Below are 26,986 nucleotides of genomic sequence, written 5' to 3' on the forward strand. Positions count from 1 at the left end.
ACTTAGTCAAAACCTCACTTTTATAATAATTTTAGTTAATTTATTCAACTGTAAACACTTATTTGTTGGTTTATCATGTTGTTTTAATGTTTGTCCTCCCTAATAATGTGTGAAACTGTGGAAATTAGGGACTATACTTGTCATCTTTGAATCCTTATCATCTAGAACACTGCCTGATATACTGTAAATATTAATATTTATTCTTTGATGGAAGTATGAATGAATGAATAGCCTTGGTGTCACAGATGTCTTAAGCAATTTCAGTAATAATAGCTAACACTTGTATAACACTTATTATGCGCCAAGCACTGTTCTAAGCAATTTATATAAAGATACTAATTTAATCTTCCCAATCACTTCATGAGATAGGTACTATTATCAGCCACATTTTAAATGTAAAGGAACTGAGGCAAAGGGGAGACAAGTAACATTTCCTAAATCACCTGGCTAATAAATGAAAAAGCTGGGTTTCAAGCTCAAGTTTAGCTCTTAACCACTATACTATTACTGCTTCCACTCATCACATTGATAGGCAGAAGAAAATCACCAACAGTTACGGTCTGAAAAACAGCCAGTTTTCCAACATTGAAGTGAGTTCATTGTGCTATATCTCTGCTGTATTAAATATATTCAGCATCTGTAGTAGCAGGAAACCCAGGGATCTTTGGTATGGTTACATAAAATGGTTTAATTGCAAATCAGAGAAAAAGGAATTGCTGTATGTTTATGTGCTTAATGTTTACATTAATGGCAAAAGTATAATGTTAAGGAAATAACAGCAGTGGAAAATCAGTATTGTACGTTAACTATGAGGACTGAGGTGACTGTGGATATTAAGGCTTCACCTCCCTCTCATGGGCAGAATTGCAAACCTTGGCAGGCTTTTCAAGTAGCAACCATGGCTATCCACTAAAGCTGTGGTCTTAAAACATTTTTGTTCACATAGCTCCTAAAAGAATTTTGAAAAACTATGTATCCCTTCACACATTTTTAACTTGACATCATAAGGTTAAATAATTGCAAAGAATGTAATTTTTAACATATTATAAATATAGACATTTAAAAATAACACTAAAATACTCTATATTTGAATGTATTTCAAGGAATCTAATGACTTGATATCCACCATGATCCATTGAAAAGTACATGAACAAATACTCTAACAGTAGTAAATTTTATATAAGTACTTTTTCTTGTTGAACTCATATCCATTCCACACCTCTGTATGATTTTATTATAATATAATTATTTTATATTTGAGAGTTTTTTAATCACACTTAAATACTTTTCCACAATAAAGTTTTTGTATAATTTTTTTTAAATTTAAGTTTCTTTTGATCATAAAGTTCTAAATGGAATCATGTACTTTATATTTTTGTCAAATCCTTCAAGTTACATATTTGGCTCTTCCAACTTTGGAAAGAGTCCTCCATATAACTTAATTGGCTGGGTGAGTTCTCATTTTCCTTCCTGTCAACTAAATCAGACTTACTTTCTGACAGAGAAGTCTGACTTCATTTTTTAATTCAAATAAACATGTTAACATGCATCCCTATGACAACCATCTCTCTTCTGAATTCAGATTCTAAGATAGAAAGATAGATAAGTCTTAAAGCCTTGCCCGTGAGCTTATCACTTGACCAAAACAAGATTCCACTGCCCTTATTATCCCTTACTAATGCTTTATTTGCCTTATTATGAGGATACCTTCCCTTAGGAGCAATGCATGCTTTGATAGTAAGGGGAGAAAGGGTGCTGATAAATGGAACTGATAAAAATTATCACTCCCTTCCCACTCTACAATATACTTGAATTCAGAAATTCCAGGGGCCAGAATACTCTATTTCTAATGCTGAGCTTCACTGTTAAGTAAGTAAATGGCACAAATCCCTATTATAGGTTCCTTGATTAAAAATGGTTCCTCCCAAACCCAAACTTTGAATTGTCCCTTGAGGCACATGGAGATCTTTACACTCTAGGGCAACTTACCTTGGAAAGATTCAGGATGGGTGAAAAGTAAGCTTTTCTTTTGTAAAGTAGGAAAAGGTAATATATCTTTAGGGGACGCACTGAGTCGGGGAGCATATGTTGACTAGGAAAGGAAAACCAGCATGACAGACCAATCAGGTGAACATTCTTCAGGTAGATCAGTTATAGGAAAGAGTCATATATTGCTGAAGCTTTAGAAATTGATTCTCTTAAAACGGTGTGTCCCATTTTGGTCCTTGCAAAGTTTCATGTAGTACTTCTAGAGGTATGCATAATCCCAGTTAAAGACTGAACTAAACCTTATCCACAAATGATAATCCAGAAATGGACTGTTTGTTCCATAGTGATCTTTTCAGATATTCACATAAAGATAATGATTTATGTCTATAGTTTTATATTAAAAAAAGACAAACGTGCCTATACGTGTGATGTGACAAATTTCTCTTGACTCTTGTCATCAGTAATTACTAAATTAGTAGATTTTTTTAAATAAATGTATTTATTTTATTTTCTTTATTTTTGGCTGCGCTGGGTCTTCATTGCTGCATGCAGGTTTTTCTCTAGTTGAGGAAAGCTGGGGCAACTCTTCATTGTGGTGCGTGGGCTTCTCATTGCGGTGGCTTCTGTTGTTGCAGAGCACAGGTTCTAGGCGCTCGGGCTTCAGTAGTTGTGGCTCGCAGGCTCTAGAGCACAGGCTCAGTAGTTGTGGTGCACAGGCCTCACGGCATGTGGGATCTTCCCGGAGCAGGTCTCGAACCCCTGTCCCCTGCATTGGCAGACGGATTCTTAACCACTGAACCACCAGGGAAGCCCTAAGTTAGTAGATTTTTGTTGTTATTCTATTGATTTGTTTATTTAGGACAGTGAACAAACATATTCTCAGGGCCAGCCAGCAGTGTTTTTTTGGTTAATTTGCTTTCATGTTTTTGGGTTTTTTTTTCAACATTTAAAAAAATCAGGAGATTTAACATTAAACTCCAGATTTACAATTTTAAGTTGGGAAATATGGACCTGCATTTCCACTTGGCAGTAATTAGTTAGACCTGAGCTGTGACTCTCTTAGACAGTGCATGTGCTTTTAGTTCACTCATTTATGTTTTCTGCCTGGTCTCAAGGCATTTATATTTGTGACCCATGGTCTTGGATTGAATGGTAGTCTCTTCTGCTGGTTAGCCTATTAGAATAGTGTTTAACTTGAAAAATAGATAAATTTTTGATTGAATTGTTAAACTGCTTGTGTTATTTTTTAAGCATATCGAGTATTCTTAAAGAGGACAGTTGAATACTAAATGAGCATATTGCTTTAAATTATTCCTAAACCTTGTTTTAGAAGGAAGTATATTCCTTCCTCTACTTTATTTCCCCTTTCCTCATTGGCTTAGAAATGCATTGGTTGTGAGGAATAATAAGGCTGGATAGAGCATTTGAAAACATGAGAATAAGAAAAAATGCTTAATGGTGGATTAGATGACCTTACTAGAAATAGAAGAAATGCCAATGCAAATGAGATGTTTTCATGTTTTAAATTAGCAAAGATTGATACTACTCAGTGTTGTTAAGGGAGTGAGGAAATAGTCACTCTCCTGCACTGCCTGAAAAAATGTAAATTAATACAGTCTCATTGAGAGGAGTTTGGATATATATATCCAAAATCTTTTAAAAGATGCATACAGGGCTTCCCTGGTGGTGCAGTGGTTGAGAGTCCACCTGCCGATGCAGGGGACACGGGTTCGTGCCCCGGTCCAGGAGGATCCCACATGCCACGGAGCAGCTGGGCCCGTGAGCCATGGCCTCTGAGCCTGCGTGTCTGGAGCCTGTGCTCCGCAACGGGAGAGGCCACAACAGTGAGAGGCCACATCCCGCTAAATAAATAAATAAATACATAGATAGATAGATAAATAAATAAATAAAAACCACCCATTCTTTGGTCAGGTTTGCAAAGATAGATGTTGAAAGATGGTTATCACAATATTTCTATATTAGCAAAAAATTAATTATCCATCAAAAGAGAACTGGTTAAATAAATTACTGTATTACTTAATATGCTAGAGTACCAAATAACCATTTAAACTGCTAATAAAGATTCAGTGTCAAAATTTAACCTGAAAATATCATGTAACTTATAGAAGAGAGCCTCATCATCAAAAATGGCAAGTCAAATATTATACTTGATTTTTATGTAATATTTTAATGTTTAAGCAAAATGTTATTCTTTACCTGGTTATTATCAAATGGGTGCTGACTTGCATCAATTTGTCAAGTTCAGGAAGCATTAGCTGTCAGCTAGCTGGTGACATGTTTGATGTGAGAAATGTATTTTTGTTACCCAAGTAGAATATATTGTCTCCTTTTCTAAGCCAAGACTAATATTTTGTTTCCAAAGGAAAACTCAAACATTTTCCACATTATTCTTTCTGGACAGTTGTAGGTTTTGTTCCAAAAGCAACATTCATAGATTCTCTGTTTTTCTTATCAAACTTGAAATAGGCCAGATAGTTTCATGGATCTACTTTGTTTAGTTTTTTTAAAAATTTTTATTTATTTATTTATTTGGCTGCGTCAGGTCGGGTCTTAGTTGCGGCACATGGGATCTTTGTTGCGGCACACAGGCTTCTCTCTAGTTGTGGTGCTCAGGTTCCAGAGTGTGCGGGTTCTCTAGTTGTAGCGTGTGGGCTCCAGAACGCGTGGGCTCAGTAGTTGCGGCGCAGGGGCTTAGTTGCCCTGCGGCATGTGGGATCTTATTTCCCTGACCAGGGGTCAAACCTGCATCCACTGCATTGGAAGGTGGATTCTTAACCACTGGACTACCAGGGAAGTCCCTGTTTGTTTAATTTTTAAGAAACTTTGCTTAGTGTGAAATTTTAAGTTTAGTGCAGTAAATGACAGCAAAACTAATATTGTTATTCCAGAGATATCCTAATTCAGGCTTTTCTTGACTCTTAGTAGAGACTGACATTTTCCATAAATATACAATAGTCTAAGTTAATTCCTTTTTACCCCCCTTTTTATACAAAATGCAAATTCAAACATTCTTCATGGATTGAATCATTGATTAAAAAAATACTGTGTTTTTTAAGTTTTTTTGTATATTTTTAACAGTTCCATAGAACCTTTTCAAGAGGATAAAGGAACTAGAATATTTCATAGATTATAATCTGATATCAATTTTAATATGCATTTAGATATATAAATGTTCATGTATAATGATGTAATTAACTTGATTAAGTACCATCTATGTTATTATTCATATAAATCAGAGAAATAATATTTTAATTTCCACTTCATGTGAAGCTTCCAAATTTAATGTAAATTTCTCATGAGGTTAATGTGAGCCATCACACCAATTTCTTATTTCTTATGTTTAAGAACATGTTATTTAAATCTTTGTTTACTCTTCTAACTCATTCTTCATACATTTTGCATGAGATACTTTATGTTTACCATATCATCTACTTTTTGAAATGTTTTTCCTACAGTTATGCAGAAGGCATGGAGGGAAAGAAATCCTCCAGCTCGAATCAAAGCAGCCTATCAAGCTTTAGAATTAAACAATGAGTAAGTTTGAAATATATGGAAAATAAGTTTGTTTTGAAGGAAACCCAGGCAAGTGATTTTGTTTCCTTTTTTCTGTTCCTAAGATACTTGGAGTCATTAATAGTCCCCTTTCTCTTTTTGTATACTAAAGACAAAATTTGCAGTGTTCATTGACATTTGTATTTTGCTTCTGAAATTGTAAACTTATCTATGCTTTTGAATAGAAATTATGCTAGAAATACTTTATAAAAAGGAGAATGCTGATCTGATTGGTGATAATACTTGATAATTAAAGAGTACTAAAATACTTAAGCCACCTGTTTTAATTTTGTTTTTCATTTAAGTCATTTATTTAAAGCATTCATTCAGTCCTGAGAACTGTAGTTGCTAGTAGGATTGGAGGCATGGGAAGGGAATTCAAAATAAGTAAAACATGGCTTTAATTTAATTTTTTTTAATGTTAGCAGCTTTATTTTATTTATTTATTTATTTTTTGCGATACGCGGGCCTCTCACCATTGTGGCCTCTCCCGTTGTGGAGCACAGGCTCCGGATGCGCAGGCTTAGCGGCCATGGCTCACGGGCCTAGCCACTCCGCGGCATGTGGGATCTTCCCGGACCGGGGCATGAACCCGTGTCCATGTAACCGTGTATCGGCAGGCAGACTCTCAACCACTGCGCCACCAGGGAAGCCATACAGCAGCTTTATTTTTTTATAGCTCCTTTTATCAACTTTATATTTTGAAAAAACAAAATGTAGAATCATAAGTGAACTTAGGGGCTTCCCTGGAGGCTCAGTGGTTAAGAATCTGCCTGCCAGTGCAGGGAACAGAGGTTTGAACCCTGGTCTGGGAAGATCCCACATGCCGTGGAGCAACTAAGCCCGTGTACCACAACTACTGAGCCTGTGCTTTAGAGCCCGCGAGCCACAACTACTGAAGCCTGCATGCCACAACTACTAGAGCCTGTGCTCTTCAACAAGAGAAGCCACTGCAATGATAAGCCCACGCACCGCAATGAAGAGTAGCCCCCGCTCACCACAACTAGAGAAAGCCCGCGTGCAGCAACGAAGACCAAAGGCCGCCAAAAATAATAAATTAATTAAATAAATTTAAAAAAAATAAAAATAAGTGAACTTAATATTTAAATGGGACAGATCAATAAGTATTAATCTAATATTAAATAAGTGCCAAGAGTAAAAATATGGCTCCAGTTGGGATTAATCAAGGAATGCCTCCTGAATAATGTGAACTTAGCATTGTCCCTGTACCCCTTCTTACTCCCCTACCACAGATATACTAATCCTTATTAATAAGACTTACCCAAGGTGGAACAAAACTGGCAGTGTAGGGAACTCAACAAGCAGTGAATGAATTTTATTGAAACTCTGAAAGCTAATCAGAGTTTATTGCAACCTGGAGAATGCTTAATCAGTTTAAAAAAAATAGCTGAATTTCTGTAAGAGAGCTTTGTGGTGTTTTAACTTAACACTGACCCCATCCTCCACTCCCTAGGTCAGTGGCAGCCTTGAAGACAACAGTCTGCCTTCTGGGTATAATTCCTACTATCAAAGGAAGCAGAACGGACCTTTTTCTCAAAGAATTATGGTTGTTTACTTTGACCCATCTGGTTTCTCTCTGAAGAACCAGCTCAAAGGGCTTGCCTATATTTTGGTTAATTCGAAACTCTCCCAGCACTGACACAGCTACACTGTGGGGGCATTGTTGAAAATATTTAAAGGCAAATGTATTAGCCAGTGCTGCCAGGATCAAGGGATAACAACTAGGGCAAACAAGAGACAAACTAGAAAGCTTGGGAGGAAAGGCTGGGGAATGAGAAACTTTGGGAAATAAACGCTTTTAAAAGCTTCCACATATTCCTGGGAATCTCAGAGGCTCCACACATGCCCAAAGTTGGGCACCTGCTCAGAAAAGATTTGAGAAGACCCTAAGCTCTCATGTGTGTCTGACTTTCAGGTTCTGCACAAACAGAAAGTGAAAGCTAAGGCAGAGTTGTAAACTGCCTGACTGAATGTTGAAGGTATGCCCCAATACACACACAGAACCTATCTGCAAAGACTTGCTTTTTGTTTTGTTTTTGGTTTCAGGTGTTTAGGGTAATCTCTGTCAAATCACTGACTAACCATTAAGCTAAAGGAGCAGACACTTCACTGGTCACTCATGACAGAATACAAACTTTACAAAATCAGTTCAGAAAAGTCACAACTGTAAGCAGCAACAGTAATCTCTGGAGAGGAGGGGAAATCTGATTTCTGGAGTTGCTAGATTATAATATTTAAAATTTCCAGTTTTCAACAAAAAAATTATAAGACATGCAAAGAAGCAAAATATGCCCTACACAGAGAAAAGAAGAAAATGAATAAAAACTGTCCTTGAGGAAGCCCAGACTTTGGACTTTCTAGACAAAAACTTTAAATCAACTATTTAAAATATGCTCAAAGAGGTAAAGGAAACCATGTATAAAGAACTAAAGGAAACCATGAAAATTATGTCTCACCATTAGAGAATGTCAGTAAAGAGGTAGAAATAATAAAAAAGAACTAAATAGAAATTCTAGAATTGAAAAGTATAACTGAAATTTAAAATTTCCTGTAGAGGTTCAACAGCAGATATGAACAGGCAGAAGAAGGAATCAGCAAACTTGATTTCGGTAAAAAATAAAAGAATGAAGGAAAGTGAACAGAGCCTAAGAAACCTGTGGGATGCTGTTAAACATACTTACCTGTGCATAATGGAGTCCCAGAAAGAGAGGGGAGAGAGCAAAAGGGGCAAAAAGACCATTTAAAGAAATAATGGCTGAAAAGATCCCAAATTTGATGAAAGATATGGATCTACACATCCAGGAAGCTCAATGTACCCCAAGTATGACATACTCAAAAGACATCCACAATGAGACACATTATAATCAAGCTTTTGAAAGCCAAAGATAAGGAGAGATGCCTGAAAGCAGCAAGAGAGAAGCAACTCATCACATATAAGTGATCCTGAAAAAGATTAAGAGCTGCTTTCTCATCAGAAACCATGTAAGGCAGTGGGGTAACATAGTCAAAGTTCAGAAAAACAAAACAAAACTGTCAGCTTAGGATTCTATGCCCAGCAACCCTGTCCTTCAAAATAAATGGAGAAATTAAGACATTCCCAGATAAACAAAAACAGAGTTCAGTGCTAGTAGACTTGTCCTGCAAGAAATGCTGCAAGGAGTCCTTCAGGCTGAAATAAAAGGATACTAGACAGTCTTGACTCCACACAAAACAATAAAGAATGCCAGTAAAAGTAACTACATAGGCAAATTAAAAAGTCAATATTAATTTTGGGGGCATTTGCAGTTCTTTTTATCTATATGATTTAAAAGACAGCTATGTAAAACAGTCACTATAAATCTATGTTGATGGACATACAGTTTATAAAGTTGCAGTTTGTGACCATAACAACATAAGCAGTAGGGGGAAGAGCTATATAGGGGCAAAGTTTTGTATACTATTGAAACTAAAGTAGTATTAATTCATACTAGATTGTTATAAGTTAAGATGTTAAATGTAATTGTTAACTGTTAACCACTAAGAAATAACAAAAAAAATGTGATAAGTAATAAGGGAATCAAAATGGTATACTAGAAGATATGTATCTAACGCAAAAGAAGACAATAATGCAGGAATTGAGAGCAAAAAAAAAAGGACATATAGAAAACAAATAGGAAAATGGCAGAAACAATTCCTTCCTTATCACTAAGTACTTAAACAGGTAAATAGATTAAACTCTTCAATTAAAAGGCATTGATTAGCAGAATAAATAGGAAAAAAAGGTAGTCCAACTATATGCTGTCTACAAGAGATTCTTTAGATACAAAGACACAAAGAAGTACAAAGTAAAAGTGTGTAAAAAAGTATTCCATGCAAATAGTAATCAAAGAGAGCTGGAGTGGCTAAACTGGTATCAGACAAAATAGACTTTAAGACAAAAAGTTTTTACAAGACAAAGAATGGCATTATATAATGATAAAAGAGGTTCAATTCATCAAGGAGATATAACAGTTATAAACTTATATATGTCTAATAACAACTTATGAAGCAAAAACTGACAGACTTGAAGGGAGAAATAAAGAATTCAACAATAATAGTTGGAGACATCAACACCTTATTTTCAATATTGGATAGAATAACTAGACAAAAGATACACAAGGAAATAGAAGATTTGAACAACACTATAAAGCAACTGGACCTAACACATCTATATAACACTCTACCTAACAACATCCCAAGTGTACATGGAACATTCTCCAGGATACATCATAATTAGGATATAAACAATTGTCAATAAACTTAAAATGATTGAAATCATACAAACTATCCACCCTCACTACAGTGGATTGAAATTAGAAGTCAATAACAGAAGGAAATCTCGAATTTCACAATATTGGAATATGTGGAAATTAAACAACGAACTCTTTTTTTTTTTTTTTTTTTGCGGTACGTGGGCCTCTCACTGTTGTGGCCTCTCCCGTTGTGGAGCACAGGCTCCAGATGCGTAGGCTTAGCGGCCATGGCTCATGGGCCCAGCCACTCCGCGGCATGTGGGATCTTCCTGGACCAGGGCACGAACCCGTGTCCCCTGCATCGGCAGGTGGACTCTCAACCACTGCGCCACCAGGAAAGCCCAAACAACCAACTCTTAAACAACCAATGAGCCAAAGAAGAAATCACAAGATAAATTAGAAAAATACTTTGGAATGAGTGAAAATGAAGACATAACATACCAAAAAATTATGGAATACAGCAAAAGCTGTGAGTGATCAGAGGAAAATTTATAGCTGTAAATACCTTCATTAATAAAGAAGAAAGATCTCAAATCAAAAACTTAACTTTATACCTTAAGGAACTAGAAATGAAGAGCCAACTAAACTCCAAGCAGAAGGGAGGGAGTAATAAAGATTAGAGTGATATAAACAAAACAGAGAATAGAAAAACAATAGAATCAATGAAACTAAAGGTTGGGTATTTTTAAAAAGATCAACAAACTTGACAGACTTTAAGCTAGACTGACCAATTAAAAAAGAGAGAAACTCAGCTGACTTAAAATCAAGAATGAAACTGGGAACATTACTACTGACCTTAAAGAAATTAAAAATACTATAATAGAATACTATGAACAATTGTATGCCAAATTGGCTAACTTGGATGAAATGGCCAAACTCCCAGAAATGCACAAACTACCAAAACTGATTCAAGAAGAAAAGGAAAATCTGAATAGACCTATAACAAATGAAGAGATTAAATCAGTAATTTTAAAAATTCCAAACAAAGAAAGCTCAGGACTAGGTTGCTTCACCACTGAATTCTACCAAACTCTTAAAGAATTAACACCAGTCCTTCTCAAACTCTTCAAAGTAATAGAAGAGGAAGTAATTCTTCCTAACTTATTCTGTGAGGCCAGTATTACTCTCATACCAAAACCAAAGGAAGACATCATAAGAAACAAAAACTACAGACCAATATTCACTATGAATATAGATGCAGATATTCTCAACGAAATACTAGCAAACCAAATCCAGCAACAGATTAAAAGGATTATACACCATGACCAAGTGGGATTATCCCAGGAAGGCAAGGGTGGTTTAACATGTGAAAATCAGTCAGTGTAAGACATCACATTAACAGAACAAAGGACAAGACCCACACAATCATCTCTGTTGATGCTGAAAAAGTATTTGACAAAATCCAACACCATTTTATTATAAAAACAAATAAAGAATGTAAGAAAACTTCCTCAAACTGATAAAGGACGTCTATGAAAAACCTACAGCTAACTATGTACTTTAGACTGAAACTCTCAAAGCTTGCTAAGATCAAGAATAAGGCAAGAAAGTCTGCTCTTGCCACTTCTATTTATTATTTTTTTAATTATTTATTTTTGGCTGCATTGGGTCTTTGTTGCTGTGTGCGGGCTTTCTCTAGTTATGGTGAGCAGGGGCAACTCTTCGTTTTGGTGTGTGGGCTTCTCATTGCAGTGGCTTCTCTTGTTGCAGAGCACAGGCTCTAGGCATGCGGGCTTCAGTAGTTGTGGCTTGCGGGTTCTAGAGCACAGGCTCAGTAGTTGTGGCACACAGGCTTAGTTGCTCTGCGGCATGTGGGATCTTCCCGGACCAGGGCTCGAACCCATGTCCCCTGCATTGGCAGGCGGATTCTTAACCACTGCACTACCAGGGAATCCCACCACCTCTATTTAACATTGCACTGGAGGTGCTAGCCAATGCACTTAGGCAAGAAGGGGGGAAAATGGCTTTCGTATGGGAGAGGAAGAAGTAAAACTATCTCTCTTCACAGATGACATGATCTTATATATAGAAAACCTTAAAGAATCCACCGAAAAACTATTGGAGCTAATAAAAGAGTTCAGCAAAGTTGCAGGAGACAAGATCAACTTAAAATCAGTTGTTTTTTTATATAGTAGCAATGAACAATCTGAAAAGGAAATTAAGAAAACAGTTCCATTTACAATAGCGTCAAAAATGTTAAAACACTTAAGAATAAATTTAACCAAGAGGTGCAAGACTTGTACACTGAAAACTACAAAGTATTATCAAAAGAAGTTAAAGAAGGCCTAAATAATGGAAAGACATCTTGTGTTCATGGATTGGAAGACTTATTATTGTTAAGATATCAGTACTTCTCAAGTTGATCTACAAATTCTGTGCAGTCTCCATCAAAATTTCAATTGCCCGTTTTGCAGAAATGGACAAACTGATCCTAAAATATGGAATTACAGGAGACCTCCAGTAGCCAAAATAATCTTGAAAAAGAACAAAGTAGGAGGACTCACTTCCTGATTTCAAAACTTACTATGAACCTACAATAATTAAATAATAAGAATAGCCATCTAATCTAGATGGAATCAAATTTAGAGTCCAGAAAAAAAACCCATACATCTGTGGTCCATTGATTTTTGACAAGGGTGCCAAGACCATTCAGTGTGGGAAACAATGGTAACAGCTAGATAACCACATACAAAAGTATGAAGTTAGACCCTTAACACACACCATACACAATTAATTAAAAATTAAAGACCTAAATTTAAGAGCTAAAACTATAAAACTCTTAGAAGAAAACATAGGAGCAAATTTTCATGACTGTCAATTTGGCAGTGGTTTCTTAGATATGACACCAAAAGTACAACCAAAAAAGGAAAATTAGATAGACTTCATCAAAATTAAAAGCTTTTGTGCATCAAAGGATACTGTCAAGAAAGTGAAAACGCAACCCACAGGATGAGAGAAAATATTTGCACGTCGTATTTGATAAGGGTCTAGTTATCCAGAATATATAAAGAACTCTTACAACTCAATGACAGAAAGACAACCAATTAAAAATGGGCCAAGGACTTGAAATGTCTGTTTCTTCAAGGAAGACATACAAATGACCGAAAAATACATGAAAAGATGCTCAGTGTCATTCATCATAAGGGAAATGAAAAACACAATGAGATACCCCTTCACAAGAGGCGTTTAACAGCAATAACAGAACAAAATAAAAACAAAAAATAGAAAGTGTTTTTGAAAAACCAAAATTTATTACCAAGTTTAAGCTCGTACTGCTCACCACACAACAGGCCAATAATCAAGAGATGAGTTGTTGGGCAAAGAATAACGACTTTATTCAGAAAGCCAGCAAACTGAGAAGATGGTGGGCTCATGCCCCAAAGAACCATCTTGCCTGAGTTGGAATTCAGTCTTCTTTTATACTAAAAGGGGAGGGAGTAAAGTCAAACATTTTCTGATTCCCATCAGCCTCCAGAGGGGATGTGTTAATTTCTTCCTCCCTGCAGTCATTCACAGGTGGGCCTGGTCAAGATGTTTCCTGTGAGCTAAACAGAAGTATATTAGCTTAATGCTCATTACCTGGGAGGCAGGGTTCTGAGAGATGGGTCATTATATATAATTTAAGCTTATAGGCAACATCCATATAGTGATTAATTTGTAATAGAATACAAATGTTCTTCCCTATTACAGAAAGTGTAGGGAAAGATACGGAAATGTGATGTAAAGGGACATACCCCAAAGAAAATACTTGTCTTACCATTTTACTTAAAATTGCCTTGCTTGCTTTCTTTATAGCTGTGCTACTGCGTATGTTCTACTGGCTGAGGAAGAAGCAACAACTATTGTAGATGCTGAAAGGTTATTTAAACAGGCACTCAAGGCAGGAGAAACAATTTACAGGCGGTCACAACAGTGCCAGCACCAAAGTCCTCAGCATGAAGCTCAACTGAGTAAGTGAATTTGAACTAATTTTCCCCTTTTAGTTCCTGCAACTGCCTGTTTTATGTGTAAAACACAAAACAACAACAATTTAAAAAACTTAATACTTAAAAGTTAGCTACTTTTCATAAGAGATAACAAATCTATTCAAGTCAGCAAGACAGAAATGTATATTAGCTAGAGAATGCTTGTGGAAGGGAACAAATCTGTTCTGGTTATTGAGAGATGTGCTGCTCTGAAACTTAATAATTTATTTCATGTGAGAATTGGGCTGGTCATTGGAGAAACACAACTCAAAAGTATTCAAGATTCAAGAGAACCTTCTAGTGATGATAAGCAGCTATTACCTTTATCCTCACCCTTACCCAAGCAATAGTAGAGGTATATCATTTGGTTTGCTCTTCAGACAGTATATATCTCCATATAATGCCAGGGAGTGGCCCTTCAGCACAAAACCAGCCTTACACTTGATATTGACTATTTCTTCGGTTGTTTTTTCTCCATGATGTGTTTGAGACCATATGGGCCATAGCAACTGAGGTCCTTTCTTTCCACTCTCAGGCATACTCTCCCAGTTGTGATCAAGACACTTTTACCAAAGATGTTAGAATCTGTAATGCTGCTGCTTCCTGCTATTTTGTGTGGCCGGAGGGCTTTAGTTTCATGATTTTGGCAGATAATGGGCAATAAATTGAAATATGTTTATATAATGCATTATCTCCTGGAGTTAAGTTCTCAATCTTTTGTTTGTGTAAATTAAAATTAGGATAATGTTTTCTCTCTAAACTAAATATTGATATATATAGTATGTTTCGTTAATGCGTGTTGTTATAACACACAACTGTGGGAATATGTAATTTTGCAGTCTGGAACTAATGAAACTACATCTGTAAAAAAGTCATGCCATTTGTCCTTGTATAATCTCAGATATAGTTATGAGATAGTTCCAGAAATATTTGTTAGCCCTTTCTAGAAGTAGTTTGTTAGTTACTTGCTGTTGACCAAAAATTTATGCTAGCATGGAAATTTTGTTTTGAATATCTTTTGTTTGTCAGCTAAGATAATAGAGAATATTAAAATAGTAGATTGTTTATGCAGAAACTTAATAATGTTATTTCTTCCTATTAATGTATGTCTTTTAATAGTAAAATCTACTTGCCAAGTATACACAAATTACTTTATATATACTGTACTCAGATTACTTAATGTTAGAGGCAAAAGTAATTCTCTCTCTATATATTTTTTAAGCTTTTAGTATAAAAAACTTCAAACATCTATAAAAATAGAGCAGTATAATGAACCTTCGTTCATTGTCCATCACCCAAATTCAACTATTATTAATATTCTTCCATTCTGACACAATTTAATTTTAATTGAACCTCCCAAGGTAAGCAAATAAAATTAACAGGTAATATGTTAATGAAGTAGCAGGTCATAATATAAAAGTGATAGTTCTGTGTCATTTGTTGTTTTTCTAAATAGGGAGAGATACCAATGTACTGGTGTATATTAAAAGAAGACTGGCAATGTGTGCAAGAAAATTAGGAAGAATAAGAGAAGCAGTAAAAATAATGAGAGATGTAAGTAAATTTGATGACTCAACCTTTATCTTTATTCCTTCAAAAACAGAATGTGTTTTAAGTTGCCAGTTAAGTTAATGCAGAATCACTATGTGTTTTCCTTTTTTTTTTCTAACATTGATTGATTGATTGATTGATTGGCCATGCTGCCCAGCTTGCGGGGTCTTAGTTCCTTGACCAGGGATCGAACCCCGGGCCCCAGCAGAGAAAATGCCGAATCCTAACCACTGGACCGCCAAGAAATTCCCCAGAATCACTGTTTTTTTTAATTGATAGTTTTATAACAAGATATTTACTTAATATACATAGATTTCTTAGAGGTTGAGTCTCCACAGTTTTAAGAAACAAAAGAATTTCTACCTCAGTGAATTTGATTCAGCTCTGAGTTCCTTTTGTATAATTTTAATCTTTTTTCTTTTTAATATACAGTTGATGAAAGAATTTCCCCCTCTTACCATGTTGAACATCCATGAAAATCTCCTAGAATCACTTTTAGAATTACAGGCCTATGCAGATGTCCAAGCAGTTCTAGCAAAATATGATGGTGAGTGATAATTCTCTTAGTTAATAGCATGGTTAAAGTATTTTTTTTCTATTAAGTAATCATAAATGTGATCCTACTCTGGTATTTCTGTGATTTTCTCTTTGCATTCTTACCAGTCAGTATCTAGTATCTGTGGATATAAGTTGCTATTAAGTATCCTCTTTATCAGTACTTTTGGTAGCAAAAGTCTGCAAGGAGGAACTTTCCTTCTCTCAAGATGTATTCATTTTTTTATTGAGCGCCTAATGTGAGTGAGGCGCTTGGAATACAGTGGTGAATAAGAAGACATGGACTTAGCCCTCGTAGAATTTACCGTTTAGTGGAACATACAGACAAATGAATAGTAGTTATATTGAGGCATAGCGTGTTAGGTGAGGTAATAGAAAAGTATGGGGTGCTATGCACTTCATTTGTTTTGGAGTGGCAGGGAAGGCTAACAGAAGTTGCTTAGAGTATATATAAGAGTAACTCAGAATAACATTTTACGATGCTTTTTAGTTACAAAGTATAATTTATTATCTCATCTGATCCTTATAACAATTTTGTGAGGTGGTAGGACAAGTACAATATTTTTACTGTTTCCGGTTAGTAAATAAGAAAACTGGAGTAGAAGAAGGTTAAGTGATTGGGTAAGGTCTTCTAGCCAGTAAGTGGCAAGCTTGAACTTAAACTTAGGTATTCCATTTGTTTGTTTACTAGTCTCCCAACAGTAAGTAAGAAGTCAATATATGTTGGCTATTTTTATTATTATACGATAACAGTTCCAGTTTACCACAAATGGATTTGGGAGAATTTTTGAGAAGCATAGCCTTTCTCCTCATTCTGAGTAAGGCATCAGCTTTTAACCCCAAGCTGGAAACATCCTAACTAGCATAATATTTCTGGTCATATCTTTCACTGTATTAGAACACATTTAAGTCACTTATTCACACTCTCCTGTTGTAAGCTCCTACCCATTAGCTTGGGAATCTCCATGACTTGGAAAGTTTGAAATTTGTTACACTTGGAAAGAGAAGTTTATTTCTTTTAAACATCTGGAATTCTTAGGAAGTGCTTTAGAGTAGTATAGGCTCATGGAGAAATTTGTGAGAAATTCTTTCCATATGTTACTTATCAGATGCATGGCCTGCTTATGATACTTATGATGAACAAGCTTAGGGACTGAATATGAAAAATCAGATAGGACCTATTCATTAAAAATAAAATAAAACTAGCAACTTGGATATGCTTCTGTGTTTTCAGTTATTTTTATGAGTCCCCAGTTTTCACCCTTCTAGAATCCTGAAAAAGTTAAAAGCAAGTTTACTTCTTTAGTTCTCCATTTGCTGGTATAACTCTGGAATCTGGAAAGAGAGTTCTGTAGTCTTACTCTGCCAATAACATTATTTTGGTCATTCTTTAAGAAAGAACTCATATAATTAATTTCATTGTAGTTCTCAATTTCTTTTTATTTTATAAAAAATCATCTTTTAAGAAAATGTAGAAAATGCGAAAACATCAGAAGAAGAAAAAAATGAAAACCACCCACGATTATATCACCTGGACTTAACTACTATTAATTTTTTTAACATTTATTTATTATTTATTTAGGCTGTGCCGGGTCTTAGTCGCGGCATGTGGGATCTGCATTGTGTCATGCAGGATCTTTAGTTGTGGCATGCGGGCTTCTTAGTTGCAGCATGTGCACTCTTAATTGCGGCAAGCTTGTGGGATCTAGTTCCCCAACCAGGGATTGAACCCAGGCCCCCTACATTGGGAGTGTGGAGTCTTACCCACTGGGCCACCAGGGAAGTCCTGTTAATTTTTTTTTTCTTAATCTTAGTTTTTCTCCGTGAATAGGTGGAGTTTTTACATAGTTCTATCTATACAATGGCTTTTTCCTTGGATAGTATTATTATAAGCAGCTTCTTATAAGCATTTGTTGAGTACTTTTTACCATTGTATGAGGGCTTTCACAGACATGGTTTAATTTAATCTCTGCTAGAAAAGTACCATTTCTCTATTTTGGGAAAACTGAGGTTAAAGAAGTTGTGCTAGTTCAAGGATGCATAGCTGGTAAATAGTAGAATCAAGATTCAGACTCAGGTTTTCCAATTATATGTCCATGTGCTTTTACTACTATATTATATCCATTGAATTTGAACTATGAATTATTCTTATTAGAAATTGTCTTAAGATATTTTTGTGATTCTTACCCAAATTAAAAATTATTATTATAGATATAAGCCTTCCAAAGTCAGCAGCCATCTGTTATACAGCAGCACTATTGAAGACAAGGACTGTTTCAGATAAGTAAGTAGTTATGAAAACTATAATAGTTTAGAAAGACTGCTAAACTCAATATTGTTTTTCATCCACTGACTTTAAACAATGCTTTTTTTCCCCTACTTCCTGCTGAATAACCCTTGATCTTATGGGGCTTAGAAGCTTCTTACTATGTGTAGTGGAAAGAGCAAGGTTTTTAGAGCTAAGTGAACTTGGATTCAAATTCAAAGTCTACAGCATACCAGCTATGGAACTTTGGTCAAGTTAATCAGTGTGAGTTTCTTTATTATCTGTAAAATGAGAATAATAATACTGTAGGGTGGTTGTGTGAGGATTATATGTGTTAAATGCCCAAAGCAATGCTAGATAGAAAGTATATCCAGTACATAGTAGCTATGATGGTAATTGTAAGATATGTGGTAGGGAAATAGGTTTCATGTTACCTGTTTTGAGATTATAATTCTGAGTTATTCTGATTTCCTTGTATTTTTGGCTGTCCTTAATGAATTTCTCTTTATTGCACAGGTAAGTTATTCAGAAACCAACCAAATGGCAACTGCTTTCTTTCACCTTAGATTACTGTAGCTTGATATGAATTAGAATGGACTGTTCACAGTCTGTGAACAGTGAAAATTTGATAAGAATGTACTTCTATTTCATGAGATTCTCTAGATGTCCCTGTGTGGCATTTCTTATTTTATTACTTTGCCCAAAGTGTGTCTTTAATGGACTTCTGAAGGTTTTCTTCACGTTAACTTGAATATTTCCATTTCTTATGCTGCCTTCCTTTATATGTTGAACCAAAGGCTTTACTTTTATGTTTAGTAGCCATTTGGCTTTGACTTTAGCCATCACCAGAAACCTCTGATTTAGGGTGCTAAATTACGATCTCAATTAATTGATTAAAATACTTATTTATTTAAATATTTATTTCTTCATTTTGTGGTTTTCTTACAGATTTTCTCCAGAAACAGCCTCCAGAAGAGGGTTAAGCACAGCAGAAATTAATGCTGTGGAAGCAATTCATAGAGCTGTGGAATTTAATCCTCATGTTCCAAAAGTAAGAAACTTTATGATAGAAATACTACTTTTATTTAAGTTAATCAAATTGGTAACAGTGTATAGACCAATGTTTGGGTCTCCATAATTTGAGGCAGAATTGTTTTAGTCTGCTATATTTTGATGCTTAGTGTTTACCCTAAAGGGGATGTTAAAAAGAATTTAGAAAGGTGGATAGGAGCAGTATTTCAGTATAGGCTTTATAATTGCTGTCAAAATAAAATTTGATGTACAATATGTTCACTTAGCTGTTCCTTTTACTATAGTTATAGAGAAGAAATAAAATGGCTTGGTCCTAATAAAAGATCATTCATATTTCAGATCATTAAATCAAATATCCTGTTACTATAAAAGCTGTTTACATCTAGACAGATGCTTTTGAATGAGGGCTGGGTAGACAAAGACTGAAGACAAATAGATTAAAATAATCAGTGTTAGGAAACAGATGTGAAAGTTCCCAGAAAAACTGCTGAGTTGATGTTTATTTAGTCCCAGATGAACTGTACTCATCTCATTTGTCTTAATATTGTACACCTTGCAGACATACAGATCATTGGTTAATCTTCGTGTGTTATAACCCAAGATGAAATTTTGGATTTTAAAAACAATGCCCCAAGTTAGGGAGTATAGAGTATTCAAGAATATGCCTTTATTTAAAAGAGTAATTGTAACTGTTGATTCCAGTATAATATGTTAGTGGAATTTGGAAACTAGTAAACATTAAAGGATTAACCTCTAAAAAATAATCTCGAAGAAATGCAAGTTGTAAGTCTGTTAGAGTAAGTAAAGACAGAGTCAAGAATATTACTGAAATCTAAGGATGAGAGTCAACAAATATTTATGCCATTCTCTCATTAAGTGAAACTGGTCCCATAAATTTCAATAAAAATTTTAGTGTGAATTATAATACATATACAGCAAAGTGTAAAAAACAGAAATGTGTATCTTAATGATTTATTATAAAGCAAATGAGTGGAAACTACCACTGAGGTCAAGAAACAACATTGTCAGCCCCCAGAAACCCACCTGCCCTTTCCCAATTACAACTTCCTCCCTCCTGCCTAAACTTAACCACCATTCTGACATTAATTATGTTTATTAATTATGTTTTTCCTTCTTTTCTTATATTTTTAGTCTATACTTTTCCTTTATTGCTGGCTTTATAAAACAGGTTAAGGAATTGTCCCTCTTTTATCATTCTCTGGAATAATTTGTGTAAAAATTAGAATTATTTCTGCCTTCAGTGATTGGAAGAATTTGCTGATAAAGCTGTCTGATTTTGGATTTTTCTTTGTGAGAAGAATTTTCATTACAAATTTCATATCTTTAATAGTTTAATTACAAATTCAATTTTTTTAACCATTCCATAACTATTCACATTTCTTGTTTCTTCTTGTGTTAGCTTTTGGTAAGTTGTATTTTTCTAGGAATTTATTACATCAAAAATTTCAAATTTATTGGCATAAAGATTTCATAAAATCCTTTTATTAGCTTGTTAATATGTGCAGAATCAGTTGTAACATCCATTTTTTAATTCATAACACTGGCTACCTTTCTTTTTGGCCCTCTATTGGATTCCTCAGGGATTTATCAATTTTATTAGTCTTCGTGAAGAACCAACCTCTGGCTTTGTTGATCTTCTCTACTGTTTGTTTTCTGGTTCATTCATTTCTGCTCTTTACAGCCTTCTTTCAACTTTCTTTGGCCCCATTTTTTTTTAATTCTTGTATCTTCTTTTTTTTTTAATTAATTATTTTTGGCTGTGTTGGGTCTTCGTTGCTGCGTGCGGGTTTTCTCTAGATTGGCGAGTGGAGGCTACTCTTCGTTGCAGTGTGCGGGCTTCTCATTGCAGTGGCTTCTCTTGTTGCAGAGCACAGGCTCTACGTGCACGGGCTTCAGTAGCTGTGGCACGTGGGCTCAGTAGTTGTGGCTCGCAGGCTCTAGAGCACAGGCTCAGTAGTTGTGGCACATGGGCTTAGTTGCTCCGTGGCATGTGGGATCTTCCTGGACCAGGGCACGAACCTGTGTCCCCTGCTCTGGCAGGCGGATTCTTAACCACTGAACCACCAGGGAAGTCCCTCTTGTATCTTCTTATAAGGTATTTAACTCATTAATTTTTAATGTTTCTTCTTCTAACATATCCATTTAAGTCTATAAACCTTTCTCTAAGTACAATTTTAACTGCATACTATAGCATTATTTTTTTTATAATTTAGTTCAAAAATATTTTCTAATTTCCACTATTACTTCCTCTTTGATTTAGAGGTATATTTATTCCATTTAGATGTGTATTTCTTAATTTTAAAACATATGAAAATTATCTTCTTATCAATAATTTCTGACGTAATTGCATTGTGGCCAGAGAACATACACTGTGTGATTTCACCCCTTTGAAACATTTTTTAATTCTTGAATTTCTATTTATTTTTCACATCTCTCGTATTATTTATAGGTTTGAATTCTCTGCCAAAAGTTTAAATATAATCTGTTATCTCTTTGAAAATAAAGTAGTTATCTTAAAGTCTTTCTCTGATAATCCCAATATCTAGAACGTCCCTGTTTCTGTTTTTAACATCTGTTTTTTTCTGCTGCATCATGTTCATATCGTCTTTTCTCTTATGCCTGATTTTCTTTCGCTATGTGCCAGATATTTTATTTGAAAAATTGTAGAAATAGCTTAAAATCTCAGATAATATTATGTTCCTTCATAGAGTATTTTCCTTGCCCTTAGATGCCTGGAAGAAGCATTGGTAGGACAGGATCACCTTAATTCAGTTTCAGGGATTGAAATTTTCTGGTCTACCCGGATGACTTGAAACTGGACTGCAGTCCATGAAAGTTTCAGTTTATTTCTGGTTCACCCTTATTCCTAAGATGCAGCTTTCAGAGTCCCAGTCCAATCCTGAGGGTTTTGCCAGGCTCTCACTCTTGACAGGACTTGGACTTCAACTTTTGTTCCAGTAGCCTTACGAAACTGGCAAAAATACTGAACAGCCTCCTAGCTATCTTTTCCAGAATTGTCAAATGTCCCTATAGTGAAAGAAGCCCCAGGTGTGGCTTACTTCTCTGCTTTCTGCCGTCTTTAGACTGTGGCCTGGTAATTCTCTACCCTTTGTTAATTATCTGATGTATTTGATTCAATTTTTTAAAATCGACAGCTTTTCTAGCTGTCTGGGAGGGTTCATCTGAGTTACCCAGTCTTCCGTTACTGGAAGCAGAGGTCTAAAAATACTTGTATATGAAATGCTCTGCTCTCTCTTGCTGCAGAGTGGTTAAGAGAACGGATTCAGCAACTAAACTGCCTACATTTGAATTCTGGCTCCACTACTTCCTAGCTGTATTACCTTGGACAAGTTACTTAACTTCTCTAGACTTGAGTTTCCTCATGTGTAAGCTGGGGATAATATTCCCTACCTCTTAGAGTTGTTATTAAGATTAAATGAGTGCATATCTTTAAAGTGCCTAGAAGAGTACCTAACACGTAGTAAGCTTTACAGAAGTGGTTGTTATTGTTAGTACCCAAGATGGGGTGGAAATCTGTTCCTTGTGTGAGAAGATAAGCAGCAGTTATTAATCAGAACTATTCAAATTAAATACACCATTGATATCTAAAAAATTTATTTAATTCCCACTCAAAATAACAAAATCGGGATTGTCTGTTCCCTGTGGTTGTTCTTTTCTGCTTTAAAAACCCTCTTACGTAAAATGTATTCTCAGCAGTAACAATTCTTTTTTTTTTTAACATCTTTATTGGAGTATAATTACTTTACAATGGTTTGTTAGTTTCTGCTTTATAACAAAGTGAATCAGCTATACATATACATATATATATATCCCCATATCCCCTCCCTCTTGCATCTCCCTCCCACCCTCCCTATCCCATCCCTGTAGGTGGTTGCAAAGCACAGAGCTGATCTCCTTGTGCTATGCAGCTGCTTCCCACTAGCTATGTATTTTACATTTGGTAGTGTATATATGTCCATGCCACTCTCTCACTTCATTGCAGCTTACCCTTCCCCCTCCCCGTGTCCTCAAGTCCATTCTCTACGTCTGCATTTTTATTCCTGTTCTGCCCCTAGGTTCTTCAGAACCATTTTTTTTTAGATTCCATATATATGTGTTAGCATACAGTATTTGTTTTTCTCTTGCTGACTTACTTCACTCTATGACAGACTCTAGGTCCATCCACCTCACTACAAATAACTCAATTTTGTTCCTTTTTATGGCTGAGTAATAGTCCATTGTATATGTGTGCCACATCTTCTTTACCCATTCATCTGTCGATGGACACTTAGGTTGCTTCCATGTCCTGGCTATTGTAAATAGAGCTGCAGTGAACATTGTGGTACATGACTTTTTTTGAATTATGGTTTTCTCAGGGTATATGCCCAGTAGTGGGATTGCTGGGTTGTATGGTAGTTCTGTTTTTAGTTTTTTAAGGAACCTCCGTACTCTTCTCCATAGTGGCTGTATCAATTTACATTTCCACCAGCAGTGCAAGAGTGTTCCCTTTTCTCCACACCCTCTCCAGCATTTATTGTTTCTAGATTTTTTGATGATGGCCATTCTGACCAGTGTGAGATGATATCTCATTGTAGTTTTGATTTGCATTTCTCTAATGATTAGTGATGTTGATCATCCTTTCATGTGTTTGTTGGCAATCTGTATATCTTCTTTGGAGAAATGTCTATTTAGGTCTTCGGCCCATTTTTGGATAGGGTTATTTGTTTTTTTTTGATATTGAGCTGCATGAGCTGCTTGTGTATTTTGGAGATTAGTCCTTTGTCAGTTTCAGCAGTAACAATTCTGATGGTGTACATTGTGCATTGGTTTTCAAAACTACTGCCAGAGCCACCATGGGTGAGGGGAGGGTAGCGGAAATCCCAGGCATTGCCCAAATTATAAAATTAAATTGTTGGATATGTAATATATATTAACCTTCATATTGAATCTGTCTAAATAATCTGTGATGCTTTTAGTGATACTTCTTTTGAGTTTAAAAACCTACACACACATATAGTGAAATACTCCAAAATACTTCTGAGAGAAATTAAAGAAGACCTAAATAAATGGAGATATATACCATGTTTGTGGATTAGAAGACTAATTATTGTTAAGATCTCTCCAAATTGATCTGTAGATTAAATGCAATTCCTATTAAAATCCTAGTAGACTTGTTTGTAAAAACTGACAAGCTTGGGCTTCCCTGGTGGTGCAGTGGTTGAGAGTCCACCTGCCGATGCAGGGGACATGAGTTCGTGCCCCGGTCCGGGAAGATCCCACATGCCGCAGAGTGGCTGGGCCTGTGAGCCATGACCGCTGAGCCTGCGCGTCTGGAGCCTGCGCTCTGCAATGGGAGAGGCCACAACAATGAGAGGCCCGCGTACCACAAAAAAAACCCCAAAAAAAACAAAACAAAAAAACTGACAAGCTCATTCTAAAATTTATATGGAAATGCAAAGGATCTAGAATAGCCAAAACCGTTTTGAGAAAGAACAGTAAGGTTAGAGGGACTTATACTACCCAATTTCAAGACATTTTTAAAGCTACGGTAATTAAGATAATATAATATTGGCATGAAGGTTGAAATGTAGATCAATGAAAGACAATAGAGAATCCTGAAATAAACTCACATAATTTTGGTCAGTTGATTTTCAACAAGAGTTCCAATGCAATTCAATGGGGAAAGGATAATCTTTTCAACAGATGGTGCTGGGAAAATCAGGCATCTATGTGAAAAACAAACAAACAACCTAGACCCTCTCCTCATGCCAAATAAAAAATTAACTCAAAATGGATCAAAGATCTAAATGTAAGAGATAAAATTATAAAAATTCTAGAAGGAAACAGAACCTGGGTTAGGCAAAGATTTCTTCAAAGGCATGATCAATTAAAAAAAACCTGATAGATTGGACTTCTTAAAATGTTTGCTCTTCAAAAGTTATCACTAACAAAATGGAAAGATAAGCCAAATGACTGCAGGTCATTTATCTCTTAAAGTTTGGTATCCAGAACTTATAAAGAACTTTTATAACTCAGTAATAATAGGACAAACAACTCACTTCATCAAAGAAGGTTTATGAATTAGCTATCAAAGAAGGCACATGAAAAGATACTCAGCATCATTAGTCATTGGGAAAACAAATTAGAACCACAGTGTGATACTACTTTATATCCACTAGAATGGCTATACTCACATAGACTTACAATATCAGGTGTTGGCAAGAATGTAGAGAAAATGCATATATTGCTGCCAGGCATTTAAAATAGTATAGCTACTTTGGAAAACAGTTGTGTAGTTAAACATATACTTACCATATGATCCATCAATTCCATTCCTAGATATTTACCCAAGAGCAATGAAAACGTATGCCTATACAAAGACTTGTATGAAAGTGTTCATAGCAATATTATTCACAATAGCAAATAATTTGAAACAGTCCAAAGATAGGTGCATGAATAAATAAGTGGTGATATATCCACATAATGGAACACTTCTTAGCACTAAAAAGGAACGAAGTATAAGTACATGCAACAGCATAAATGAACCTCAAATACTTTATGCCAAGTGCAAGAAACCAGACACAAAAGACAATATATTGGGGACTTCCTTGGTGGCGCAGTGCCAGTGCAGGGGATATGGGTTTGAGCCCTGGTCCGGGAAGATCCCACATGCCGCGGAGCAGCTAAACCCGTGCGCCACAACTACTGAGCCTGCGCTCTAGAGCCTGTGAGCCACAACTACTGAAGTCCGTGTGCCTAGAGCCCATGCTTTGCAACAAAGAGAAGCCACTGCAATGTGAAGCCTGCGCACTGCAACAAAGAATAGCCCCAGCTTGCCACTAGAGAAAGCCCACGTGCAGCAACGAAGACCCAACACAGCCAAAAATTAAATTAAAAAAAAAAAAGACAACATATTGGGGACTGCCCTAGTGGCGCAGTTGTTAAGACTCTGTGCTCCCAATGCAGGGGGCCCAGGTTCAATCCCTGGCCAGGGAACTAGATCCCATACGCATGCTGCAACTAAGAGTTTGCGTGCCACAACTAAGGAGCCGGCAAGTCGCAACTAAGGAGCCCACCTGACGCAACTAAAGGAGCCCACCTGCCACAACTAAGACCTGGCACAACCAAATAACTAAATAAATATTAAAAAAAATAAATTATCATCAGTACTTACAGTTGAGCCAAGGAGTGTATTATATTTCCTTAAAAAAAAGACAGCATATTGTATGATTCCATTTATATGAAATTTATGAAATAGGTAAAACTATAGACATAAAAGGCAGATCAGTGGTTCCCTGGGGCTGTGGGTAGGAGTGGAGATTGACTTCAAACAGGCATGAGGGAACTTTTTATGGTGATGGTTGCACAACTGTATAAATTTAGTAAAAATCATTGAACTGTATACTTAAAATGGTAAATTTTGTGATATATAAAGTATACGTCAGTAAAACTGTAAAATATGTTATTTAATTAAATATAAATATACATTTAATAAGTATGTAATATGTATATACTGCAATATTTGAAAATCATTTTTAGCACCAGTAAAGCCTTGCCTGAAAAAAAATCATTTTTATTTATAGGTAGAAATTTGTATATTTTTTCCCCTTACCTAAATACCAAAACCAGTTGACAATTCAGCTCTATCAAAATATCCAACTGAGTAGAATGACTCTGTAACCTCACGTTATTGTTTGTGGATAGGCAGTTTAAGCTGGGTGTTACCAAACAGGTTAAAAATT

The 26,986-nt window shown here is 35.7% G+C and overlaps 1 protein-coding gene across 23 annotated transcripts in view; it reads left to right on the forward strand.

Annotated features, from left to right (window-relative positions):
* The window catches only part of ST7L (suppression of tumorigenicity 7 like), a 152,969-nt gene that overhangs the window by 15,685 nt on the left and 110,298 nt on the right, over positions 1-26,986 (forward strand). For 22 of the 23 annotated variants that reach the window (XR_004527798.2, XR_012333826.1, XR_012333827.1 and 19 more), the window contains exons 6-11: positions 5,466-5,544; positions 13,650-13,804; positions 15,276-15,373; positions 15,803-15,917; positions 18,137-18,209; positions 19,140-19,242. Coding sequence is in view for 14 of the 23 variants with exons in the window: in XM_033861830.2 (XP_033717721.1) it covers positions 5,466-5,544; positions 13,650-13,804; positions 15,276-15,373; positions 15,803-15,917; positions 18,137-18,209; positions 19,140-19,242 (623 nt within the window). In the remaining 9 variants the exon portion in view is untranslated. The remainder of the gene's footprint in view (positions 1-5,465; positions 5,545-13,649; positions 13,805-15,275; positions 15,374-15,802; positions 15,918-18,136; positions 18,210-19,139; positions 19,243-26,986) is intronic. The other variant, XM_033861810.2, reaches the window with a different exon arrangement.

Source organism: Tursiops truncatus, chromosome 1 (assembly GCF_011762595.2).
Source record: "Tursiops truncatus isolate mTurTru1 chromosome 1, mTurTru1.mat.Y, whole genome shotgun sequence".
Taxonomy (NCBI): domain Eukaryota; kingdom Metazoa; phylum Chordata; class Mammalia; order Artiodactyla; family Delphinidae; genus Tursiops; species Tursiops truncatus.